The sequence below is a fragment of the Patiria miniata genome, unplaced genomic scaffold (assembly GCF_015706575.1).
Source record: "Patiria miniata isolate m_02_andy unplaced genomic scaffold, ASM1570657v1 HiC_scaffold_29, whole genome shotgun sequence".
Classification (NCBI taxonomy): Eukaryota; Metazoa; Echinodermata; class Asteroidea; order Valvatida; family Asterinidae; genus Patiria; species Patiria miniata.
The window spans coordinates 4,377,998-4,399,704 of record NW_024037068.1 but is presented as its reverse complement, the minus strand read 5'-3'; the positions used below and the strand labels follow the sequence as shown (position 1 = coordinate 4,399,704).

At 40.2% G+C, this 21,707-nt stretch overlaps 1 protein-coding gene across 1 annotated transcript; it reads left to right on the top strand.

Annotated features, from left to right (window-relative positions):
• Window positions 1-1,841: 1,841 nt before the first annotated feature.
• LOC119735879 lies at window positions 1,842-20,836 on the top strand. Its single transcript, XM_038209823.1, has 11 exons — window positions 1,842-1,862; window positions 1,972-2,206; window positions 7,955-8,251; window positions 11,883-12,191; window positions 12,622-12,945; window positions 17,736-17,843; window positions 18,699-18,723; window positions 19,264-19,349; window positions 19,757-19,876; window positions 20,200-20,303; window positions 20,482-20,836. Exons 1-11 carry the CDS (start codon window positions 1,842-1,844, stop codon window positions 20,755-20,757), a joined length of 1,905 nt encoding a protein of 634 aa, XP_038065751.1. The 3' UTR covers window positions 20,758-20,836.
• Window positions 20,837-21,707: the final 871 nt, after the last annotated feature.

Here is a 21,707-nt window from a genome sequence, read left to right as displayed (position 1 = left end):
TTATTTTAATGATCGTCATTAACTAAAGATATTTTTCAAACCTGAATGCATGTTCTGATGACCAACTTTATATACGAGCATTATCACAGCATGTTTTGAAACAGTACATGCTGGAATAAATTCACAAATGAACACTTACAGATGTTCCAGACGATTCCTTCGAAGTAAGCCATTCGAGTACTGTCCTTATGGCTTCTACAGCCAGTAATTTGTCATGACTTGACTGATAATGTCGCATAATATGGTGCAATACTGGCCATATACTATTTGAAAAGACTATACATGCACCTTACACAAAGCGTCGTCATTGATGATAGGTCTTTCTGCAGTTACAATTATGGAAAACAAATTTCCGTAAAATTGGCATGTACTGTATTCCTGTTAGGCCATCAGCTTGGGGGTATGGTCGGTATCAAATCAGGGCATAAATGATTATATAGTGAGCATGCGCAAGGTGTACCGCTTCTAGAGTGGTAACAAGCGTTTTGATGGACATTTAAAAAAAAAAAAAGGTGGTAACACTCACAAAGCTGCCACCGCTGCGATGCTATCACATATTTTCCAACGCTGGAGGTGTATACCTTGCCAAAAAATCGCCAAGACGATTATTCCCCTCATTTTGATACCAGTTGCCAACATTTTGGACCGAGGCTGATGGCATATGTAATAACTTTATGATTAAACGATGAACACTTGTATTATGTAATAGGCCCCCCAAAAGCATGACTCCGAAAGCTTTATTTTGTATAACGACATTTTGCTAAAAATTATTACAGGCCTGTAGTTCACTACACACGGACTGGAACCGACAGGCCCACGGCGTCTGTGAGTCCTGTCTTGAACACAGTCGCAGGATTATCAGGTAAACTACGCTTAGTACCTTAGTGACTGCCGAGCGTGGGATTTTCGTATTCAAAACTGAAACGGAAATAAGAATTGTAAAAGGGACAGGGCCGCTGGAATGTTACCTTTCGCGCATCGATCAGTGATAACAATCATGTCCAATAACTAAAGAATGACAATTTGCTCTTTGCTTGACGTTGCATTTCATTGTGACAGGATGCAACTTCTTTAATGATTCAAAGTCTCAAATGAGTTTTTTTAATTCAAAATAAAACCAAACTGATTCAATTGGATCGGTCTAATAAGGCTTCCTTACGCATTATATCCTTTCCAACAGTGATCGAAGTCTAAGATTCATGCTACTTTTAAAACAATATTGCTATTTTAAGAGATGCCTATTTCATGATTTTGGTTAATTTATTACAAGATGCGGGAAATATTTACGAAGAAAATACGTTCCTTCCGAGTAGCCAGTCGCCTTCTGCTGCAACACCGCCCTCTAGCAGTGGCATTCAAGCAACAAGGAACTTCAGACGTTACAATTCCGGTAATTGATTCAAAGAGTTATTCGATATAAAGTAATTAGTTAACTCCACGTTTCGGATAGTGTACACACCGAAATATTGAGTTAAAACCTGTTTCATGTCCGATCTACCTCTGCTTTAGTGATATACGACCTACACTGTCTTCAAGTGGTGCATCCAGGAAACATAATCAAACATTGTGTGTGTTATGCAAGAAGATTTTTGACATGCCACACTTCTCCAGACTATTTCAACGACTTTGGATTTTTTAATTTTCAAAACTGATGTTGAAGTTTTGTTTTTGCCTGGCTTTTTTGTTTGTTTCAGGCGATAGGTCAGTGGAGACTGTTGTCCTCTCTGGTCCCCTGGCGCAAAGCGATACGCCGACTAACAGCAACCAACAACCAGCCGCCACCATTTCTAAGGAAGTATGTTAATTAAACTAATACAATCTTTAAAGTTATCACAACACATATGCAATTGGGTTACATTTCCGTCAAATTAAAAATGTCTATACATTTATTGTCAAATAATCAAATTTTTCAATTGCAACGTCGTGATTTTTGCATTAAAAATAGTCATATCTACCTATTTATCTTGGCAGGTCCTCATTTACGCAGACGTCCATCACACAAAGACACACCCATTGGGCGTCCCGCCCATCCGCACAGAGCCTCCCACCCAGTACGCAGACATCGACAACTTCCTGTTATCAACTCCTGTCGAGACCCCGCCTCTTTTCAGAGATGACGCCCCCAGCTCGGGCGTGGAGGGGCAGAGTGTGGATGGTTTGGAGGAAGAGGGCAAAGAAGAGAGAGCTCCGCCCCGCCCCCTTCGGGGTAAACCGATCCCTTATCTGGTACGGGATTGGCAGGTGTAGGCCCAACTGTGTTTGAAATTATATTGAAATGCACGCTAATTGCCGATATGTTCAGTTTGAGGATCACTGGGCGAGCAGCTCAATAAGACCCGTACCAATGAGAGGAATATTTTACCACAATATACACTCTTGCTGACAGAAATGATTTTTGGCAAAAAGGAGCTAGTTATATATCCGGTGAAAATGAAAATAAAAGTCACAGAAAACGAAAACACTTTGAGGGGACGTATGTATTACCTCTGAAACTTTTTCCAGCCGTAAATTTCCACGCTTGAAATAAAAAAATACAAAAACAAAAAGACGGGCCTGTTCTGTTGTAAGGTACAAGTGGATGACATGCATGGTGAAAACGCTTTAGCTAAAAAAAAGCAAAATAATGTTTGCTTTTGATGATCAAGATCTTAATATTGACCGCTGGCTCGTTTGGTCGTTGAATATCATTTACCTCAGGTACTTAAAAAAAGCGTTCGGGGAAAACAAATCGGCTGTTGGATTAGGTGAATTCGTAATCGAATAAAAAAAAAAATCGGTAGAAAACAATCACCGGAAATTTGCGGTCCTGCGATGAATTTAAATTTTAGTGGGCCTGTTAAACAGTATCCGCTCAGTGGCGCAGCCACGGGGGGCGTGAGGGGGGGGGGGGGCAACAGCTGAGATTTTGAGTTTCTTAAAAAGATATCATTGATCTACATGACGCCCCCCATGAAATGTTCCAGCCCCCCCCCCCCCCCCCCCCACCCCACCCCACCCCCCCCCCCCCCCCGACAAATTAAACGTATTGGTTGTTAAAGTTGAGGTTAAATTTGGTTTAAGTCTAACAACATAACTGAGAGTAAAGTCGAGGGGATTTTATGTTATATTATAAATTAAGATAAAAAACTGTTTCAATGTTGAAGAAAAAAAGACTAACCCTTATTTTCATTTTAATTCAATTATGTGTATTTTGATGTTACATCACTAGTTCAGGATGATTTCTGTAAAACATAGAATTTCATAAACAGTCCATGAATTCAGTCTAATATAATACGATATTCAATAAGTCATAAAAGAATATAATGTTGTCGACTACATTGTAGATATAGACTTTAATTATGCGTGTAAAAAAGCAATGTTATAATTTGCGCTGAAGTTTAATGTAAAGCATAAACAAGTTAATGGAAGACTTTGTTGTTAATGTAACAAATTTTGTTTGATCATCACAAAAGAGCGACATTTAAATTAAAGTAATGTGATGCTGTACTTGCTTGGCTAGGTATTTTGTTTACATGATGCCCTTTCAGGTGGGTCTTAAAATGTAGCTGTTTTATTATCCTCTTTATCTAAATGTACTAAGAAGTTGCAAAAGTGTTTTGTAAGACACATTTTAAGGTATATTTTGAGGATTGTGTTGTATTTGGGACGGATATTCCTTCGGCTATGACAGGGCATGGGTGTGGGAGCTTCACTCCCCTTATTTGGGATTCCATTCAATATTACTACCGAAAAACGTTTGTATGCTGAAAATCAAATTTTTTGCAGCTTTTACTCCTCAAGGTTTGGAGTTTGTACAGATTTTCCAGCGGTTGATAGTGGCCATCCTTCCCCCTTGGCATGTTACAACAACATGCAACCATAGAATATCGGTGTGTTGCACTTGTGTATAGATATTGTAACTCGCCGTTTGTAAGCGATAAGTGCAGCATTTAAAACCACACAACTATAAATTGTAAACGAAGATTCTGGACTATTCTTTTGTAGTTTTTATTAGGAAACATTAGAGGCGATGCTCCACATGGTTTGAATGAAAACCACCTGGCTGCAGACGCTCTGAAATATTTTTTTTAGTTACCTCACAATATAACACAAATTGAAAGATTCGTTACAATACAATATATATATATAAATATATATATATATATATATATATATATATATATATATATATATATATATATATATATATATATATATATATATACATTATATGTTTGCAAGAGAGTGCACGGCCGCTTTAGCCGGGGCAAAAGCCAGCGCCCTCAGTGTTTAACAATAGTTTGCCAACATTACGATGCGTGGAGCTTCAGCTTAAGAGGGCGTCGTTTGGTGACAAATTTGGGGTCAATTTTCGACACGCACCTGCTATGTTTTTCAATGTTTTCAGGTACGGAGGGGTCAGATGCGAATGATTTTCCACATGTAAATGATCCTGCTGCTTCATAGATGAACAGAAAATTGTCCTGTTAATATAGCCTTGGTCGTGGCTCTCGTCGTTATTCGTCCGTATACGCGGTAATCAATCGGCGGCCTACACTCATAGCCAAATCAGAGTCAGGCTTACTCTTCAAATGGAGTCCAGCAACTATGTCAAAAACGACTCCATTTTTGGAGACAAACGACTCCGTTAAAGAGTCCTTTTTTACTCCCTTTCAAGAGTCACAATGACTTTCATAAGCTTTTGAAAGAGTCACTGTTGCGAGTTTACTGTGACTCTCCTGTGGGGCTAGGGTGACATGGTGGTTTTTCGGTGGAGTTTAAAAGGCCAAATTATAGTCATGGGGTCTATTGCAAAACATTGTAGTAGCTTGTTCAATGAGGTAAATTTACATGCAAGGCAAAAAGTACTGTCCAACCAAAACGATGACATTTCGACGTTTGTAAAATCAGGGTGATTATACACACGTCAAAAAATCGTCCCGTCATATAGTTTCATTCGAGTGTGTCAAGCGGCTCGTCGTCGTGAGTTTAATTTAAAAACTCGTTAATAAACCTTTGCTCAACGCCTGTTGTCAAAATAAAGGCACCTGTGCCGAATACGAATGTTGTGGCTCATTATTTGTAATGATTACTGTGAATTCCGACTTCACTTAAAAAAAAAAAATCAAAGCTTGACTCCACCGACCGAGCACAGCAAGCAACGAGAGTGCCAAGATGGCGACAAACATAGCTACGTAAGCCGGAGACCGGCCGTATCGATCTAAATGTAGGAGAGTTAGTGACCAGACTACGGCAGCAACGCGCTTTACGCGCCATCAACAACAACAACCAACTTCGCAAAGCCGGCCACCAATGACTCTTGGAGAGGAGTCAAATTGACTCTGTGTTAAAGTCCATTTTACTCTTTAGGGACCATTTAACCTGTTTGACGAGTCATTTGACACCAACGACTCTGGGAGGGGAGAAATGTTCCTTCCTCACGTTAGTTATTTAAAAGGTAGAATGAGAAGAAGTGAAAAACGCTCACTGGGGTTCGAGCTCGGATCACCTGATTAGAAATCAGGACTACTTCCTACCAGTTCACGAATCCGCTGCCGATCGTCGGTGATTATCTTAAACACCATTGTCCCTTTTTATATAGCTTATCCTCTAAAGCTCTGCACAACATGAATATACATAACACAGAATAAACATAACTTACACCCTCCGATCTCAAAAGTATACTATAATCCAACTGAGACAGCAAATCGTAATTGATGGCGTTATAAACCTGCGTAAGTATACTAAAAGTATCGTAGATGGCGCTCGACAACCATCCGTACGATGTTTGGGGAAAAAAATCATTCGCGGTCTGGAACTTACCGCCGACCCAATTCGTCCAAATGAGTATCGGTTGCAGGTTGGAATACACGTAAAATGTCTAAAATTTTTCTCGTCGGGCGTCGCTTTTCCTTAAAGTTAAGCCGTTAAGGTGAATAATGCAGCGTCCCTTTAACAGCGGCCAGCACATAATTGCAGTCATAGGCGATTTCTAAATGTTACGTAACACTTCATTTTAAATGAAACTAAATGTGCACACAACTAAAGTTCACGTTGGCGGGCGAAATCTTTGAAAATTAATTTCTCCCGTTTGGAAGACCGTATCTTCATGCAACTTTCAGGGTTTACTTTCCTCATAATGATCCAAGTATGTGCTAAAAATCGTGTTATGTGTTCATTACTTTCGTTGAAATTGGAAAAAAAAGAGGCCCATCTCCGTGCATCATTGAAAGTTGTAACACTGACGTTTGCAAACGCTGGCAATCTTTTCAAGCCTCACGGATATTAATAAGGTTCCTATCCATTATGATTTGCAGTACACATTTTGAGAAAAGCCTCCTTTACGAGTTATTAGTTGATTAATGTCAACCTTTTTGCCGGCTTCCCTTGGTCGATATCGAGACCCACGCCAAAACACGCCAAGTGACGCTAATGAATATGCTAATCTACAATACGATATTGTTTGGCTTGGCCGAAATCGGTCAACCGTAGCTACTAAGGCGCTTTGATGAACAATGCATGTGACTTGGACTGGCACAAATCATCGTCGAAAGTTTCCATGGAGATCATTCAAATTGTAACACTAGCGGTTGCAACAACAGATTAAGCTGAAATTCGGAATAAACTTAGATGATATAAGTGTTCAACTGCTCGTGAAATAACAATTTTGAGAAATTCCTAGAAATAAATATAAATACAGAGATTTGGGGAATTTTTTGAACGATTTCTTCCCGACTTAAAAGTTAGCTATACCAGTAACCAGCATTGACGTTTCTAATCCGTTATAATTTAACATTTCAATCATACTGTGCATATTTTCTGCGAAACACAACGTTCAAAAGGCCATGTTTTTTGTGATGCATGAATTTCACTGCTCTGCTATAGCGTCTAAGTACGTAATTGGATTAGCTTTGCCTAACGACGGCAGACGCTTTGCCTTAGCAACCACATGACTGATCGAACTGCATCTTTGCTATTAATATTATTTTTCAAAATCGTTTTCCTTAATGAGAATGTGAGGGCGCTATTGAATGCCACGACTAGGTTAAAAGAACTTGCAATGCAGAAGATTTGTCGTTGTACGCGCCTGTTCTGCGTCATTCAAAGTGAAGTACTACCCCACTAGGGCAGACAACATCTTGTCTTTAAATGTATTTACTGATCTTAGGCAAATATTATGAGATTGTCTTGTATGCCATTAAGCAATCAATGAACGAGAAACGAGTATAGGCCTAATATTATAAGCTATATACATGTTTTTCAACGAATCAAACGTTGCAGCAACATGTACATTGTGTCTCTTTACCCTGACAATGCACTCTGGATGGCATGTTGAACTATAAAAAGCTCTTATATTTTCTTTCCGGAAATGAACATCCTCTTACACTTTCAATTCTGGTAAATTCGGTCAAAGTGTTGGTTTTCATAATATGTAGCGCTGCATAGGCAATAATATTCTGAACACTTCTTTTCTGCCCATATAGCTCTGCACGACATGCATTGTCCAAATAATACGTGTCACTACTTAATCAGCCATACACAATTATTGTTTATGTTTCAAAAGCTTTCGACATTAGTTTCGTCGGTGACTAGCCTGATATAAAAGGAAAACTATCGCGTTATGCGTAGGAGTTGCTTTCTGATTTAGTGACCATCCGACGTAACTGACACTCTTCAGAAATGAATCAGTTATACGCGTTGATTTTTATCTGCACGTTTGGTGCCGCATATAACCTTTCTTGTGGTAAGTTAATAATGTCCAAAATATTTTGAATAGCAGTGAAAAAAAATCATATTGATAGTTGACACTCATTTTACCTATGGTTGTAGGTCAACTGTTATTCCAACGACAGAAGACTAAACACTCCACAAAAGGATAATCCATTTCTTAAATCCCGATCGACCCGATGAGCGTTCACAAAAAAAAGGGTATTTTCTTCTGATTTCGAATTTTGTTTGTCGTATATTTTCATAGCGACAATTTTGACAGCCGTGGAGGGAGAAGATGTGGAGCTGGAATGCGAAGCACTTGACTGGGCTGTGACTCCACCATGCAGTGGTACAGGTGTCTCGCTCGAATGGCATGTAAATGAATCGGTCATTGTCGATTGTAATGAGACCTATGCGGGTTATACGGTTGTACTTAACGAGACAAGCGGGGCGTTGGTGATCCCGCATGTTTCCGAGTTACTGAATGGCACAAAGTTCTACTGTCAAATTACATCATCAAGAGGAAGCAAAATAACTGTAATAGAACTCATCGTGTTTAATGGTAAGTATTTTCTAATATATTTTTCGTGGAAATGGAAAACACAATGAATCGTATTTGTTTGTTAAATACGTTAGAAGATTGAACTATTCATGAGGGCCTGGGGTTACAAATATAACGGATGATCAGTAAAAAAAAAATCTGAACCGGCTTCTCCCTACAACAGGGTTAAAGCTACAGTCCATCTGTTTGCAGTCATCTAAAAAGTAACTGACGCAATTATTGTTAAAAAGCTTACTTAGTTGAAAGATAGTAGTGGAACTAAACTCCCTGTGAAGTTTTTCTTTCTGGCAAGCTTTCAGTTTGAAGAAATCAATAAAAGAATGCCATTCCAACGACACGTCTAAAGACGCATTCTGGAAAATGTCCGTTAGTAGTTAGTTTTTAATTATGGCGCACGTAAGTGTTGACAGGACGCACAAGCGTGCGCGGTTGCTACAGATTGAGTGAAAAAAAAGCGGAACCCAAACCCCCAAAACATATTTCATATTTCAAAAAAATATGTAGCACAAAAAAATGATAATTTCTGGAAAGCCAATTTCATAAGCTACTTTTAGATGAAAGAAATTACTGAAATTGCTCAATCCGTTCCAAACATATCACCGTTTAAACGCGATGACCATGAAACCTGTTTTGTCCAAAAAGCAATTTAGTGTGTGTTTTGACTGTTTGGAATTAAAAAAACAAATAACACAGAATACTTGATTCAACAACTGTCAGCAAATGTAGTACACAATATCTTTATAAACAACCCTGGTTATGCAAACAATTAATTTATAAAATCCACTTTTTTAAGACAGGCCTTCAAAAGAACTTTGTTGAATATTTTAAACTTTTAAACTGAGGTTTTATCGATGTTTGAAGACAATTGTGATGACGATTCTTGAAATCGCACTTTTCGAGGAGACAGGTTTTAGAGTCATTGTGTTTCAATATCTTTGAACGGATTGGGCATTTTTCTTCTAAAAAGTAGCTTATGAAATTGGCTTTCCAGTCATTATTATTTTTGGTGCTAGATTTTTTTAAATATAATTTTGGGGTTTGGGTTCCGCTTTTTTTTTTAACAACCCTGTATAATTCGTTGGTTCAGAGTGCGACCTCGCATAGCTGAAATCGGCTTAATAAGAACGTATCCCGGACGTTAAATCGGGTGCAATTCAAAACATGGCGCTTGTCAACATTGGATTTGAAATTGAGAGCCTAGAATATTGTTTTTCTCGAAATATACAGCATTCACTGACCACAAACTTCATCAGCTTAGTTTTAGTTGTCACTCTTCTTTAGATTTTGAGCACTTTGGTTGCTTTCAACGAGCATAATGCACAAATTAAAAATGATAAACTATACCTTTAACGCTATTCTTACGTTAATTAATAAAAGAATGGAATAGTGCTGAAGAATAGAAAGTGTCATTATAATGAGTGTACGAATGCTATTTTGAATGTTTGACTAAAGGGCTTAGACTTGGCGATATTTTTGTTTAAAGGGCTAATTTTGGGCAAAGAGAGGCATTTTCGAGTAGAAGTAGGTAACACAGCTATTTTACCGAATTCGGAGGTGCTGAATCCGAAAATGATGGTTACAAAGCTGGAGGTTTTAGTGATAATATGTATAATTTACCTGTCGTGCAATATATTTGTTCCCATATTTGGATATATTTTTAATTATTTTATATTTTAAAAAGTTTGTTTTGGTGATTATACTTACACTTCCTGAGTTCAATAACATTTTCATACAGCATTAAAGTGACTGAATGATTATGAGGACATTGTAACAATCCAAAATGGCTACTATTACACCCTACAGTTGCGCGCATTTATCTTGTCTCCAGATATCATAGTCTCGCCAAACGTCAGTATTGATGAGCTTCAAACTCACAATGTTTTTTACAAGCACATTTACCCTTACAAAATTAAATATGAAATTATGTCAAATTATAACATCTTGATATTTAGGCCAAAAAGAAAAAAATAGGGGAAAATGAGGTGTCCCTAAATTGGGCTAAATATTAGGCGAAGGGTTGCCTATAACGTTGGGAACTTGAACAAGTTCAAGAACATCCCTCAAAACAAAAGATTATTGTTGCTTACAATGGTAATGTCAACGTCAAAACGTGTTTTTTGTTAACAATAATTTTTGGGAATTTCCTGGAATTTGCTCAAATCTCCCACGCTAGGCAACCCTTCATTTACTTGATCATCAACATTCCGTTTTTTCCCCGTTTTGTATCACAATGTTATATTTGTTCACATGAATTTCCAAAACCGTGTTTATTAGGGTTTATGACGTACCAGGAAGCAACATGGTGAATTTGAATTTCATCAATACTAAGGTTTGGAAAGACCACTTGATGATATCTGGAGACAAGGTAAATGCGCACAACTTTAAGGTGTAATAGTAGCCATTTTGGATTGTTACTATGTCCTTATAATCATTCAGTCACTTTAATGCTTAAGAAAATGTAATTGAAGTCAGGAAGTGTAAGTAAAATCACAAATATTAACTTTTTTCAAAAAATAAGATAATAAAAAAATACCCAAATATGGGAACAAATATATTACACAACAGGAAGTAAAAATGTATGCAAATTAGGCATATTTTCACTAAAAATCTAGCTCGGTAACCATCATTTTCGGATTCAACACCCCAAAATTAGGTAAAATAGCTATGTGACAAATTTCTACTCGAAAATGCCTCTTCTTGTAATAATTTTAGAAATGTCCCCTAGTCTATTTGTATATATCCGTAAAATAATGTGCAAACGCCGTGATAGGATATCCCACATAGTGTACATACGTGGTACCTATTTATGCAGTTTCGGGGAAGGTGGGCGGGACCATCCCTCTTCAAGCATTTTGTTAATTCAAGCTTTATTTGTTAATTAAACCGAAAGAGGAGTGCAGACAACCGTTTTAACCCTAAAGGGGCCGGGTTATTTTGACCATCTCTCAGCCAGGGGGGGGGGGGGCGCCCCCCACCCCCCTAAGATCTCGGCCATCGAGTGACGAAACATTTTGAAACTCGGCACATGCATAGAGCAACTCTTCCTAAACATACCCAATAAATGTCATGACTATAGGCCAAAGGGTTTTGGAATTATGGCTAATTAAATATTCATATGTACAAATGTCAATTCTGCTCTGTGTACACGACGTATATGCGAAAATTCATTTTTCACGGCAACCCGGGGTCCGATTTGTATGTTTTTGGTATCAAAAGATGCGCAAAACTCGAGGCTAAAAAGTCATAACAGCTCGGGTTGCGAAAAATTCTTTTTTAGAAGCTATCACGGAAAATGTTGAGGGGGGGGGGCGGATTCCGCCCCCCCCCCCCCGGCCCCTTTAGGGTTAAACAGTTGCTCTTTCCCTCTGTCGAATTTTGAAGTATGAAAAGAATGAGAGAATGGAAAAGTGGGAAAGAACGACTAGCCCTAGCGTCAAATGAGGTCCAGCTGCCCCACCTTTCCCCGCTCTTTTGAATTTGCAACTGCCAACTGGTCTCCCCGAAATCAGAAGAAGGCAGAATCCACCCCAATTCCTTTTTGATTGCGGCCCGGGTGCCTTTATGGTAGCATTTTATTCAAAGGATCAAGTCTCCTCTTTATATTAATTGATGCTCCTTTGTGTCGGACCAGGAATTGCCGAGACAACTTCCGTGATAAACGGGATACGAGGAGGGGCTATCACTTTGGAATGTTTCGTCAAAAGTGTTCCATCCGACTTTCCAAAGATAAACTTTAGGTGGTTGCTTGGCAATGAACCCTTGCACTATGCGTGCACAAATGAGGACAGCACCAATGCGGGAAAGTATGACTATCACCATGACAACCACGGTTGCAACTTGACGATTAACGACCTCGAGTTAACAGATGAGGGGCGCTACAGATGTGAAACTCAGTATTCGGCTACGACGGTGTGGAAAAATACATCCTTGACAGTAGGTGGTAAGTTGAAAATGGATACACCTGTTTCAATAGACCTGAGACAGAATGACGTCACGCGGTGTTTACATGTGCGCTTTCCGATAAGAGTCAGGATAAGAAAGCGCACATGTTAACGTCAGTAGGTCTTAAATTACCAATGTGTGTTTTGCTATTAATATTTTGTGCTAACAATCTATGCAGACGGGTCCAGCAACCACAATCAATGATATTAAGTGGCACCATGTGCGCTCGAAGGTGGTATGTGCGCGCGCACGCAGTGCTGTTTTATCCAATAACCTGTTTAAAGTTCACACTCCAATAAAAAGGAACTTGCATGAAGCGCAAACTATTTATTTGGGGGATGTTGCAGAATTTGGAATTTCTACTAAAGTTCTTTCACAGGCTTGTTTGTCTTGTCCTGATGCCAAAACAATGTAATGCTTCTCCGCAGTGCCACCCAGAGATGTGTACATCGTCAACGCCACTACCGGCGAAATTTGTAGCGGATACGTGAACATCGGACCGGACACCGACCAGAGCTTCACCTGCCTGGCCACAGACACCAAACCCCCGGCAGAAATCACATGGGCATTCGCTGGAAAGAACACAAGCGGAGAGACGAGGGTAGTTGGGACGAGATTGCACAACACAAGCAGCAAGTTTACCGTGCCGTCGTTTCAGCCTGGTCAGCGGAGGAATCTAACGTGTACAGCAACTGGGGCAGGAGGAAAGGTGGTCACGAATATTCTGTTGCTCAGCCAACATCAAGAAACAGGTACAGCTTTAGTCTTTGTGTCATTTCTTCTTTTTCTCCCTCGTTGTCCCTAGCTTGTTATGTAACATAAAATACTACTCAATAGGAGGGAACAAAAACATGTGATTATATTCTGAAATATTCTAGTTGTGTTCGCTGGCTGTGAGAGTCCTTGAGGCGAAGGCTATGGGGCATTCTTTCCCGTCTGGTCCTGTAGGTGACTCATAACCGCTCCTAGTCCGTAAGGGCTGGCGTCTGTCTGCGGTACTACTGGCTTGGGCGGATCAAAGTGTTAGGACGTTATCACTCTGCAAGAGTTTCTTTGACTTCTCGAACGCCTTCTGCTGTGCAGGTCCCCATTTGAAGCTTGGGTCGGGCTTCCCAGGATAGCATTTCTCCTTTGATGCATACTCTGCCTTCAACAGTTGTGTGAGTGGCGCAATCTCCTGTGTCAAGTTGGGAATGAATTTACGGCATTAACCTAGAAGTCCTAGGTAGGCTTGCAGCTGAGTTTGTTTTGTAGGTCTCTCTGCATTCTTGATGGCGTCCAGTTTCTTCGGCAATGTACTTATTCCGTCTTTGTTTAGACCATGACCCAAATACTCGATGGAGGGCTGCAGGAATGCACATTTTTCCTGCTTTACGCGCAGTCCATTCTCTTCAAATCTGGACAACACAGCTTTCAAATTGGCCAAGTGCTCCTCATCATTCCTGCCAGTAATGATGATGTCAACCAAGTACGGACTGCACATTGGAATGTCTGCCAATAGCGATTCCATTGTCCTCTGGAATAGGGCTGGGGCACTTGCTATTCCAAACGGTAACCTTGTGTAATGGAATAGTCCTATATGTGTGTTGATGGTGGTGTATTTCCGTGTTGACGGATCAAGTTATATTTGGTGATAGGCAAGTCTAGCTTGCTGTACTTCTGGCCTCCTTCTTATGTTTGAAGAAGATCATCCAGAGTCGGTATCGGGTACTGCTCTAGCTTCAAGACTTTATTTGCAGTAAGCTTGTAGTTGCCACATATTCTGACTTTACCGTCGGGCTTGTTTACAGCAACTACTGGGCAGTCATAGTCAGCGAATTTCTTGGGCTTGATAATGCCTTTCGCAAGGAGATCATCAAAGGTAGCATCGATTTTGCTTTTCATTGCATACGGGACTGGGGCGGCTTCGTAGAAGTATGTCCCGTCCAGGACCTCCTTAGGATACACCTTGGCTTGGTTACCTTCCAATTTACCAACTTTGGAGCAGTCCAAAACAGCATTATGTTGGCTGAGTAGCGACTCCAGATCGTTTTGCACCTTGTTGATGCTGAGGCTTGGCTTTTGAGTTTTCCCTTGGCTGGTAAACTCGCAGACTACAAAGGGATATGCTTGTATCCAATCTCTTCCCATCAGACTTGCTCCACGATCTACGACCAATAGGGGCATATTCGTTGGCTTCTTGTGAGACGAAATCTGCATATCTACTGATGCTTCTCCGAGTATAGCAACAGAGTCACCTGTTAGGAGTTAAGCTTGACATCAGTGGGCTGCATGGCAGTATCTTGGCTAAAGGCACTAAATACATCTTTCGAAACAACTGTCCAGGGGCTGCCTGCGTCGACTTCCATATTAATCTCCTTGCGATTAAGCAACACTTTGGTTATGAAGGGATTTGGCCGGCTCAACTTGAGGTCTTCCACTTTTGGGCTTGAATTCTCATCACCTTCAAGATAATGTGCGCTTTGGGGCGGCGATAATATTTCTGCTTCTGAAAAGACTGCACTTTATCACACTGGCTCTCAGTATTTCCCACTTGAGAGCACTTGAAGCACTTCTCCTTCTGGAACGGGCAGAATGTAGGGGCATGACTGGCACCACAGCACCAACATCTTTTTCCTGGCTTGCTCACAGGACCGCTGGCTTCTCTGGTTGTGTGTGTTTGGGGCTAAATTTCTCGGTTTTTCTGCTTAGGGGGCTTCCCTTGCATTTTATGCACTACTGTACCCGAGGGGCTATCGGGCTGGTTTCCGATATTTCTTAAATTTCTACGTCCCTATTTGCAACTTATATAACCCTAGCTATTTGGAGGGCCTTTTCCAAAGTTAGTTTCGACTCACTAAGGAGCTTTCTCTGGGTAGCCGTGTCATCACGGCATCCTACTACTACTCTATCTCTTAGCATATTATCTAACTCCTTGAAGTTACATCCCTCACTAAGTTGTCTTAAGTTAGCAACAAACCGGGGAATAGTTTCATTGACTTTCTGACTACAAGTGTAAAATCTATATCTCTGAACAATCTCAGTATGTTTTGGCGAGAAATGTGCCTTAAGCACGTCTTTGCAATCCTTGTACGTCTTCTTTGTGGGCTTTTTTGGCGGAACTAGAGCCCGTAGGGTATGGTAATTCTAACTACCTAAATTGGTTAAGAAAACCGACCTTTGCTTGTCATCATCATAAATCTCATTGGCTTGTAGCCTACCTACTTCAACATGTTCAAGTTCAAGTCTCTTGCAGGTGGATGCACTGTCCAGTTCCTTTAAATCAGTATTGGCGGCGGCGTTGATCAGTGTTCAACAGTCCAAAGGCTGTGGGCTTGCAGGCAGGCAGTAAATATCCATCCTGGTTTAGACTGGCTCACCAGTATGGGCACGGCGAACCTGCTGGCTTTTCTTGCGAATTGGGAAATTGTGTTCGTGCGCGACGATACAAACGATATTCCGTGTACGATAAAACAAAGTTAAAATGTCAATCGGGGCTTGCGGCGATCTTTCATATCAACAGTTAACGGCAGGGCTGGCGGAGATCGATGTGTATTTTGCAATTTTTCACGGAAAGAAAGCTGGCTGTCGATCCCAGTATGACGTTAGCAACGTTCCATTGGCGCCGCCATCTTGGATCCGTATCGTACGGCCTCGATCCCTATCAGTACGCGTCCATCCTCCTGGCGATTTTCCGGTCGTCGGCTCCCGCAAAATCCTGCCTCGTGCTTGGCAGCTAGGCCTGGTTTGTAGCTGCAAACAGGACTGCAACGACGGCTAAAATCGTCCCGCTCCGGCATCCTCTAGTTCCTGGCCTGAATTCGATCGGTTTGCCTGCATGCGGCTACCGGCTGCACTGCACATCGGCCCCACCGCGGGCACTACAACGGGCACGTACACGCGCAGTAATGTGCGGGCGTCGGCGCTTTGTGTGGCTGGTTACCATGGCAATCACGCGTCGGCGTCATGGCGTCATGACCACGCCGGGTCACCTCTCACCATGACTTTTTTTCTGATGCTATGCTCAAAACGCTGTGATTCAATGCCTAAAGTTGTTAAGAGTTATCCCATTCTTGTCGCCATAAATTGTTGTGTGTACTGGGGGTAACTTAACAACTCAAAAATTGACATGGAGACTTTGATAACTTGAGAAAAGGGCCGAAAGTGGCCAAACATGTTGTCACTCAAAACTATCACTTGAACAAGAGCGGGAAAGTACTGGAACTTTCCATACAGATGCGCGCGCACGCATGCGCATAGGCAAGTGCATTATTAGTCTACTTATCTTAATTTAAGTCCATACACAACACAAAAGCTGTTAGAAAAGGTTGGATTAAAACCAAAAAAAAAACAGGTTTTAGTTTGAACTCTATTGTCACCTGCGACATTGAAATAAGTTATTAGAAATTGATTTTCTCAGTTATTTAGAGTATGTGATTTTCTTTGACATTTTAACTTGACGTATTAAAGATGGAAGGGGGGAGTTTGAAACTACATGGTCATCCCAAAATGACAACTGAGATTCCGGATCAACAATTCACACACCGAGTGAGTTTATTTTTCAACTTGATTTGCGACGTACGCTTAACACTCATTAAGGTCGGCCAATTTGATCAACTTGGGATATCATCGCGGTCAATGGGGTAAATTTCAAAAAAGGTTAGAACTCTGATTGACCAATCAAATTAGCCCTTTAGGCAGAAGGTTCCAGCTTAACTTGCGAGGTGTAGTAAGAATAGATGTTGCACAAAAATATTGGAGTATTTTTTTTTTTTGGATTTTGCTAGCTCTAATCTTCAATGTTGCTTCGATTTATCTGTAACAGGTAGAGTATAGTTCCATGTTGATGAAAATAATGAAATCGATGTATATAGACAAACTGCAAACACCACTATCATTGGGATTAAGAGTCAAAATGTTTATGGTCATGTTTGATTTGTTAAAATTAAATTTTTAGGAACCATAGGCTGCTCTTGGTTGTTTAAAAGCGTGTTAATAGACATTCAAGGCCCACACATGCAATTCTTTCTGTACGTTTTAGTTGCTTTTACTTTGCATTCATTTTGTGCCACATAGAGGTCAACCCCATTTCCAAGAAGTGTTTCCGGATAGCTAAAGCACAGCGATATCATCTAATAATACAAAGTAGTTTCTTTTTCAGTAAGCCTCAAGATAACGCAAGCTTAGAAACATGAACATTGATAGGATGACTTCGTTTGAATTTACTCATGGCATTTGGCCTCTTTGAATTCCAATTAATAAAACAAACACAGTATTCAAATGTACCAATATCAGGCTGCTATTTTGTATCAGGACAGTAAGGACCATTTTGTGTTCCGACAGATTTGTTGTGGCCTTTAAAGCAGCTAGTCCGACACAAATTACGACAAACTAAACTTACAGATATTTCCAATAAGGTGAATTTGTAAACGACCAAGAAAAGTGGTGATAACACTTTGATCTCCTCGATTGTTCAATTGTCCTTTGTAGTTAATATACAGCAGCAGGGTGATTTGAATTCTGTCAAGATTTTTTTAACCTCATCTTTACATTTCATATGTAGACCCCTCGATGCAGAGTCAGATGTCTTTGATCTTCATTGCAGTTGGTATAGCAGCTGCACTTCTGCTTGTTCTTTTAGCGGCGATTGTCTTCTGGAAACGCCAAAAGGGTAAGTGGTTTTTGGCAAACCCGGTTTACTCTAAACCCTGCTTTTGATATTGGCTGTCTTACTACCGAAGTGTCGTACTGTCATACTGCTGTCATACTCGTACTGTAATCATATTCGGACTTACTGCCAGACAGTAGTTGATCCTATTCCTGATATACTGCTGCTGCGCTGCCATTCTGCTACTTTGAGGAACTGCTGCTGAGGAACTGCTGCTGAGGAAATGCTGCAGCGTTAATGATCAGTTGTAGCTGCTAGCAATAATTTGTTGATTTTCATTACCTTGGACTTATGTATTGTGTCATCAATTTGATACAACTGACCTACCTAGGAACCTCAATTTTTCTTGTTTAGTATACGAATTAACGGTGGACATTAAGACTTTTCTGCCACATCGGCAAATATTGGGCAAATTGTACAGTAAGTGTGTTGTGCCTGTTAGTTCAGCCAATAACGCAATCTTTAAATATTTTTCTTGATGTTTGCCAGTAATAAGTGAAAAATTTATTTGTTAAGATCAAAGCTAAGGAAAACGGATAATCAGAACAGTATTGTTGATTGTCCAGAATACACTGTAATCGTAATGCGTTTCGAATGGAAAGGTCAATTCGAATTCGTTACACCAGGAAACAGATTTATCCTATATAGGCCTAAGCTTTATGGCAGCAAAATAAAACGAATAGGGAGATGATTTCATTTTTCAAATAGTTTCATTTTGTGTGCCTTAAGGTGTAAAATCGGAAAATCGAAAGTGTTCACATTGCACTTTCGCAATGAATCAAGGTAAACAATGAAGGTATACAGAAACTAATTGAAATGTTTGTTTTTGGTTTAAATTTGTTTTTACTCTATCTACAGATAACGTTCCTTCCGATGGAAACCAGTGAGTAAAATGTATTTTAAATATTGACAGTCAAAGGGGTTTCGCTTTGACAATGATTTATTTGAATTAGTAATGCAGGTCAGTTTCTTTTTGCACTTACACGATAGGTCTTTCAGGATATTAAAACTCATTTTAATGATCGTCATTACTGAAGTTATTTTTAAAACCTGTATCATGCATGTTCTGATGACAAACTATATATGAACAGTGCATGCTGGAATATATTAAACAAATGAAAACTTACAGATGTTTCAAACGATTCCTTCGAAGAAAGCCATTCGATTATTGTCCCTATGGCTTCTACAGCCATGAATTTGTCATGGAGTGACTGATAATGTCGCGCAATCTGGTGCAATACTCATGCTTGTAATATAACTGCCATATACTATTTGACAGGACTAGGGCCCTTACACAAAGAGTCCTTGTTGATGTACTGTTTTCCTGTAAAAACTGCATGAATTTTGCCGATGAAAACACGTAGCATGTAACAAGCAGACTCTATAAGCTTCAAATTCCATATCGTTATTTTGCTATTTGCAGGCCTGTAGTTCACTATACACGGACTGGACCCGACAGGCCTACGGCGTCTGTGAGTCCTGTCTTGAGCACAGTCGTGGGACCATCAGGTAAACTAAGCTGAGTGCCTGAGTGCCTGAGTGGGATCTTCGTATTCAAAATTTAAACGCAAGTAGGAAATATTTAAGGAACAGGGCCGCTGGAATGAATATCTTACGCGCATCGAACAATGATAACGATTATGTCCAATAACTTAAAGCATGACAATTCGCTCTTTGCTTGACGTTGCGTTTCATTGTGACAGGATGCAACTTCTTTATTGAATCAAAGTCTCAAATGAGTTCACTTTTTAATACAAACTAAAACCAAACTGATTCAATTGGATGGGTCTAATAAGGCCTCCTTACGCATTATACCCTTTCAACAGTGATCGAAGTCTATTATTAATTCTACCTTTAAAACAATATAGCCATTTTAAGAGATGCCTATTTCATGATTGTGGTAAATTTATAACAAGATGCGGGAAATATCTACGAAGAAAATACGTTCCTTCCGAGTAGCCAGTCGCCTCCTGCTGCCACACCGCCCTCTAGCAGTGGCATTCAAGCAACAAGGAACATCCGACGTTACAATCCCGGTAATTGATTCAAAGAGTTCAGTTATTCAATATAAAGTGATTAGTTAACTCCGCGTTTCGGTTAGTGTACACACCGAAACGTTGAGTTAAAACCTGTGTCATGCCCGATCTACCTCTGCTTTATTGACATACAACCAACACTGTCTTCAAGTGGTGCATCCGGAAACATAATCAAACATTGTATTTGCAGGAATCAAAAAGTGTTTTGCAGGAAGATTTTTTACATGCCACACTTCTTCAACCTATTTCAACGACTTTGGATGCTTTTGGTTTAAAAACTGATGTTCCAGTTTTCTTTTTGCCTGGCTTTTTGTTTGTTTCAGGCAATAGGGCAGTGGAGACTGTTGTCCTCCCTGGTTCCCCGGTGGAGCAAAGCGATATGCCGTCTACCAGCAACCAACAACCAGCAGCCACCATTTCTAAGGAAGTATGTAAATTAAAACTAATACATTCTTTAAAGTTATCAAAACAAATATGCATTCTGGTTACATTTCCGTGAAACTAAAATTGTGTATACATTTCTTTGTCAAATAATCAAATTTTCCAAATGCGACGTCGTGATATTTGCATTCAAAACAGTCATTTCTACCTATTTGTTTTTGCAGGTTCTCATGTACGCAGACGTCCATCACACCAAGACACACCCATTGGACGCCCCGCCCATCCGCACAGAGCCTCCCACCCAGTACGGAGACATCGACAACTTCCTGATATCAACTCCTGTCGAGATCCCGCCTCTTTTCAGAGACGACGCCCCCAGCTTGTGTGTAGAGGGTCAGAGTGTGGATGGTTTGGAGGAAGAGGGCAAAGAAGAGAGAGCTCCTCCCCGCCCCCTTAGGGGTAACCCGATCCCTTATCTGGTACGGGATTGGCAGATGTAGGCCCAACTGTGTATGACATTGTATTGAAATGCATGCTAATTGGCGAAATGTTTGAGGATCACTGGGCGAGCAGCCCGATAAGACCCGTACCAATCAGAGGAGTATTTCACCACAGTTTACACTCTCGCTGACAGCAATGATTTCAGGAAAAATGGAGCTTTGTAATGTCACAGGCAAATAACTTTATTCGTAACAAATACAAATATTTATTGGGGTAAAGAATGAAAAAGAAAATCAAAGAAAATGGTAACACTTGTAAGGAAAAGTATGCATGACCTCTGACAACAAAAATAATGTTTCCAGCCGTAAATTTCCAATCTTGAATTAAAAAGAAATACAAAAACAAAAAGACGGGCCTGTTCTGATAAGAAGGTACAAGTGGATGACATGCATGGTGAACACGCTTTAGCTAAAAACAACTGTTTGATTTTGAGGATGAAGATCTCAACATTGACCGCTGGCTTGTTAGTAGTTGAATATTAGGCCCCCCCCCCCCAAAAAAAAGTATCCGGTTTCTGGTATGGAGCTTGCCCAAAAAGTGGTGCGGCCACGCGGCTTTTTTTACCTGACTTGTTTTGCTTCAAATGTCGGCTGATGACTGCAAATGGTGCCCGACTAAATTTAGTGCAAATATATGGGAGTCCTGAGAGGCCACATAAAGCTTATTCTCGATCATAAGCCCATCTAAAAACACGTTAAAATTGTGCAGCAGCAGGATTCTTGTCAAACCAGTGAGTTTGGTGGTTTTGAGACATCATCTTTCATTGAAAAAAAAACGTTTTCATTTTGCCGACGCGCATGGCTACGGCGACACGCGCGCATACCAGAAACCGGAGACTTTTTTTGTTTTTGGCCTTATTTACGTCATGTACTTTAAAATAAGCGTTCAGGGAAAAAAATCGGCTGTTCGATTAATTTAATGCGTTATCGAAAAAAAATAATCGATAGAA

What these genes read in the sequence shown, in the direction of transcription:
- LOC119735879 (XM_038209823.1), top strand. Translation starts at nt 1,842, where the DNA reads ATGCAATTGGGTTACATTTCC. An exon ending in TACATCCTTGACAGTAGGTG is followed by an intron (nt 12,192 to 12,621) that starts GTAAGTTGAAAA and finishes GCTTCTCCGCAG; the next exon opens with TGCCACCCAGAGATGTGTAC. An exon ending in GTTCCTTCCGATGGAAACCA is followed by an intron (nt 18,724 to 19,263) that starts GTGAGTAAAATG and finishes TGCTATTTGCAG; the next exon opens with GCCTGTAGTTCACTATACAC.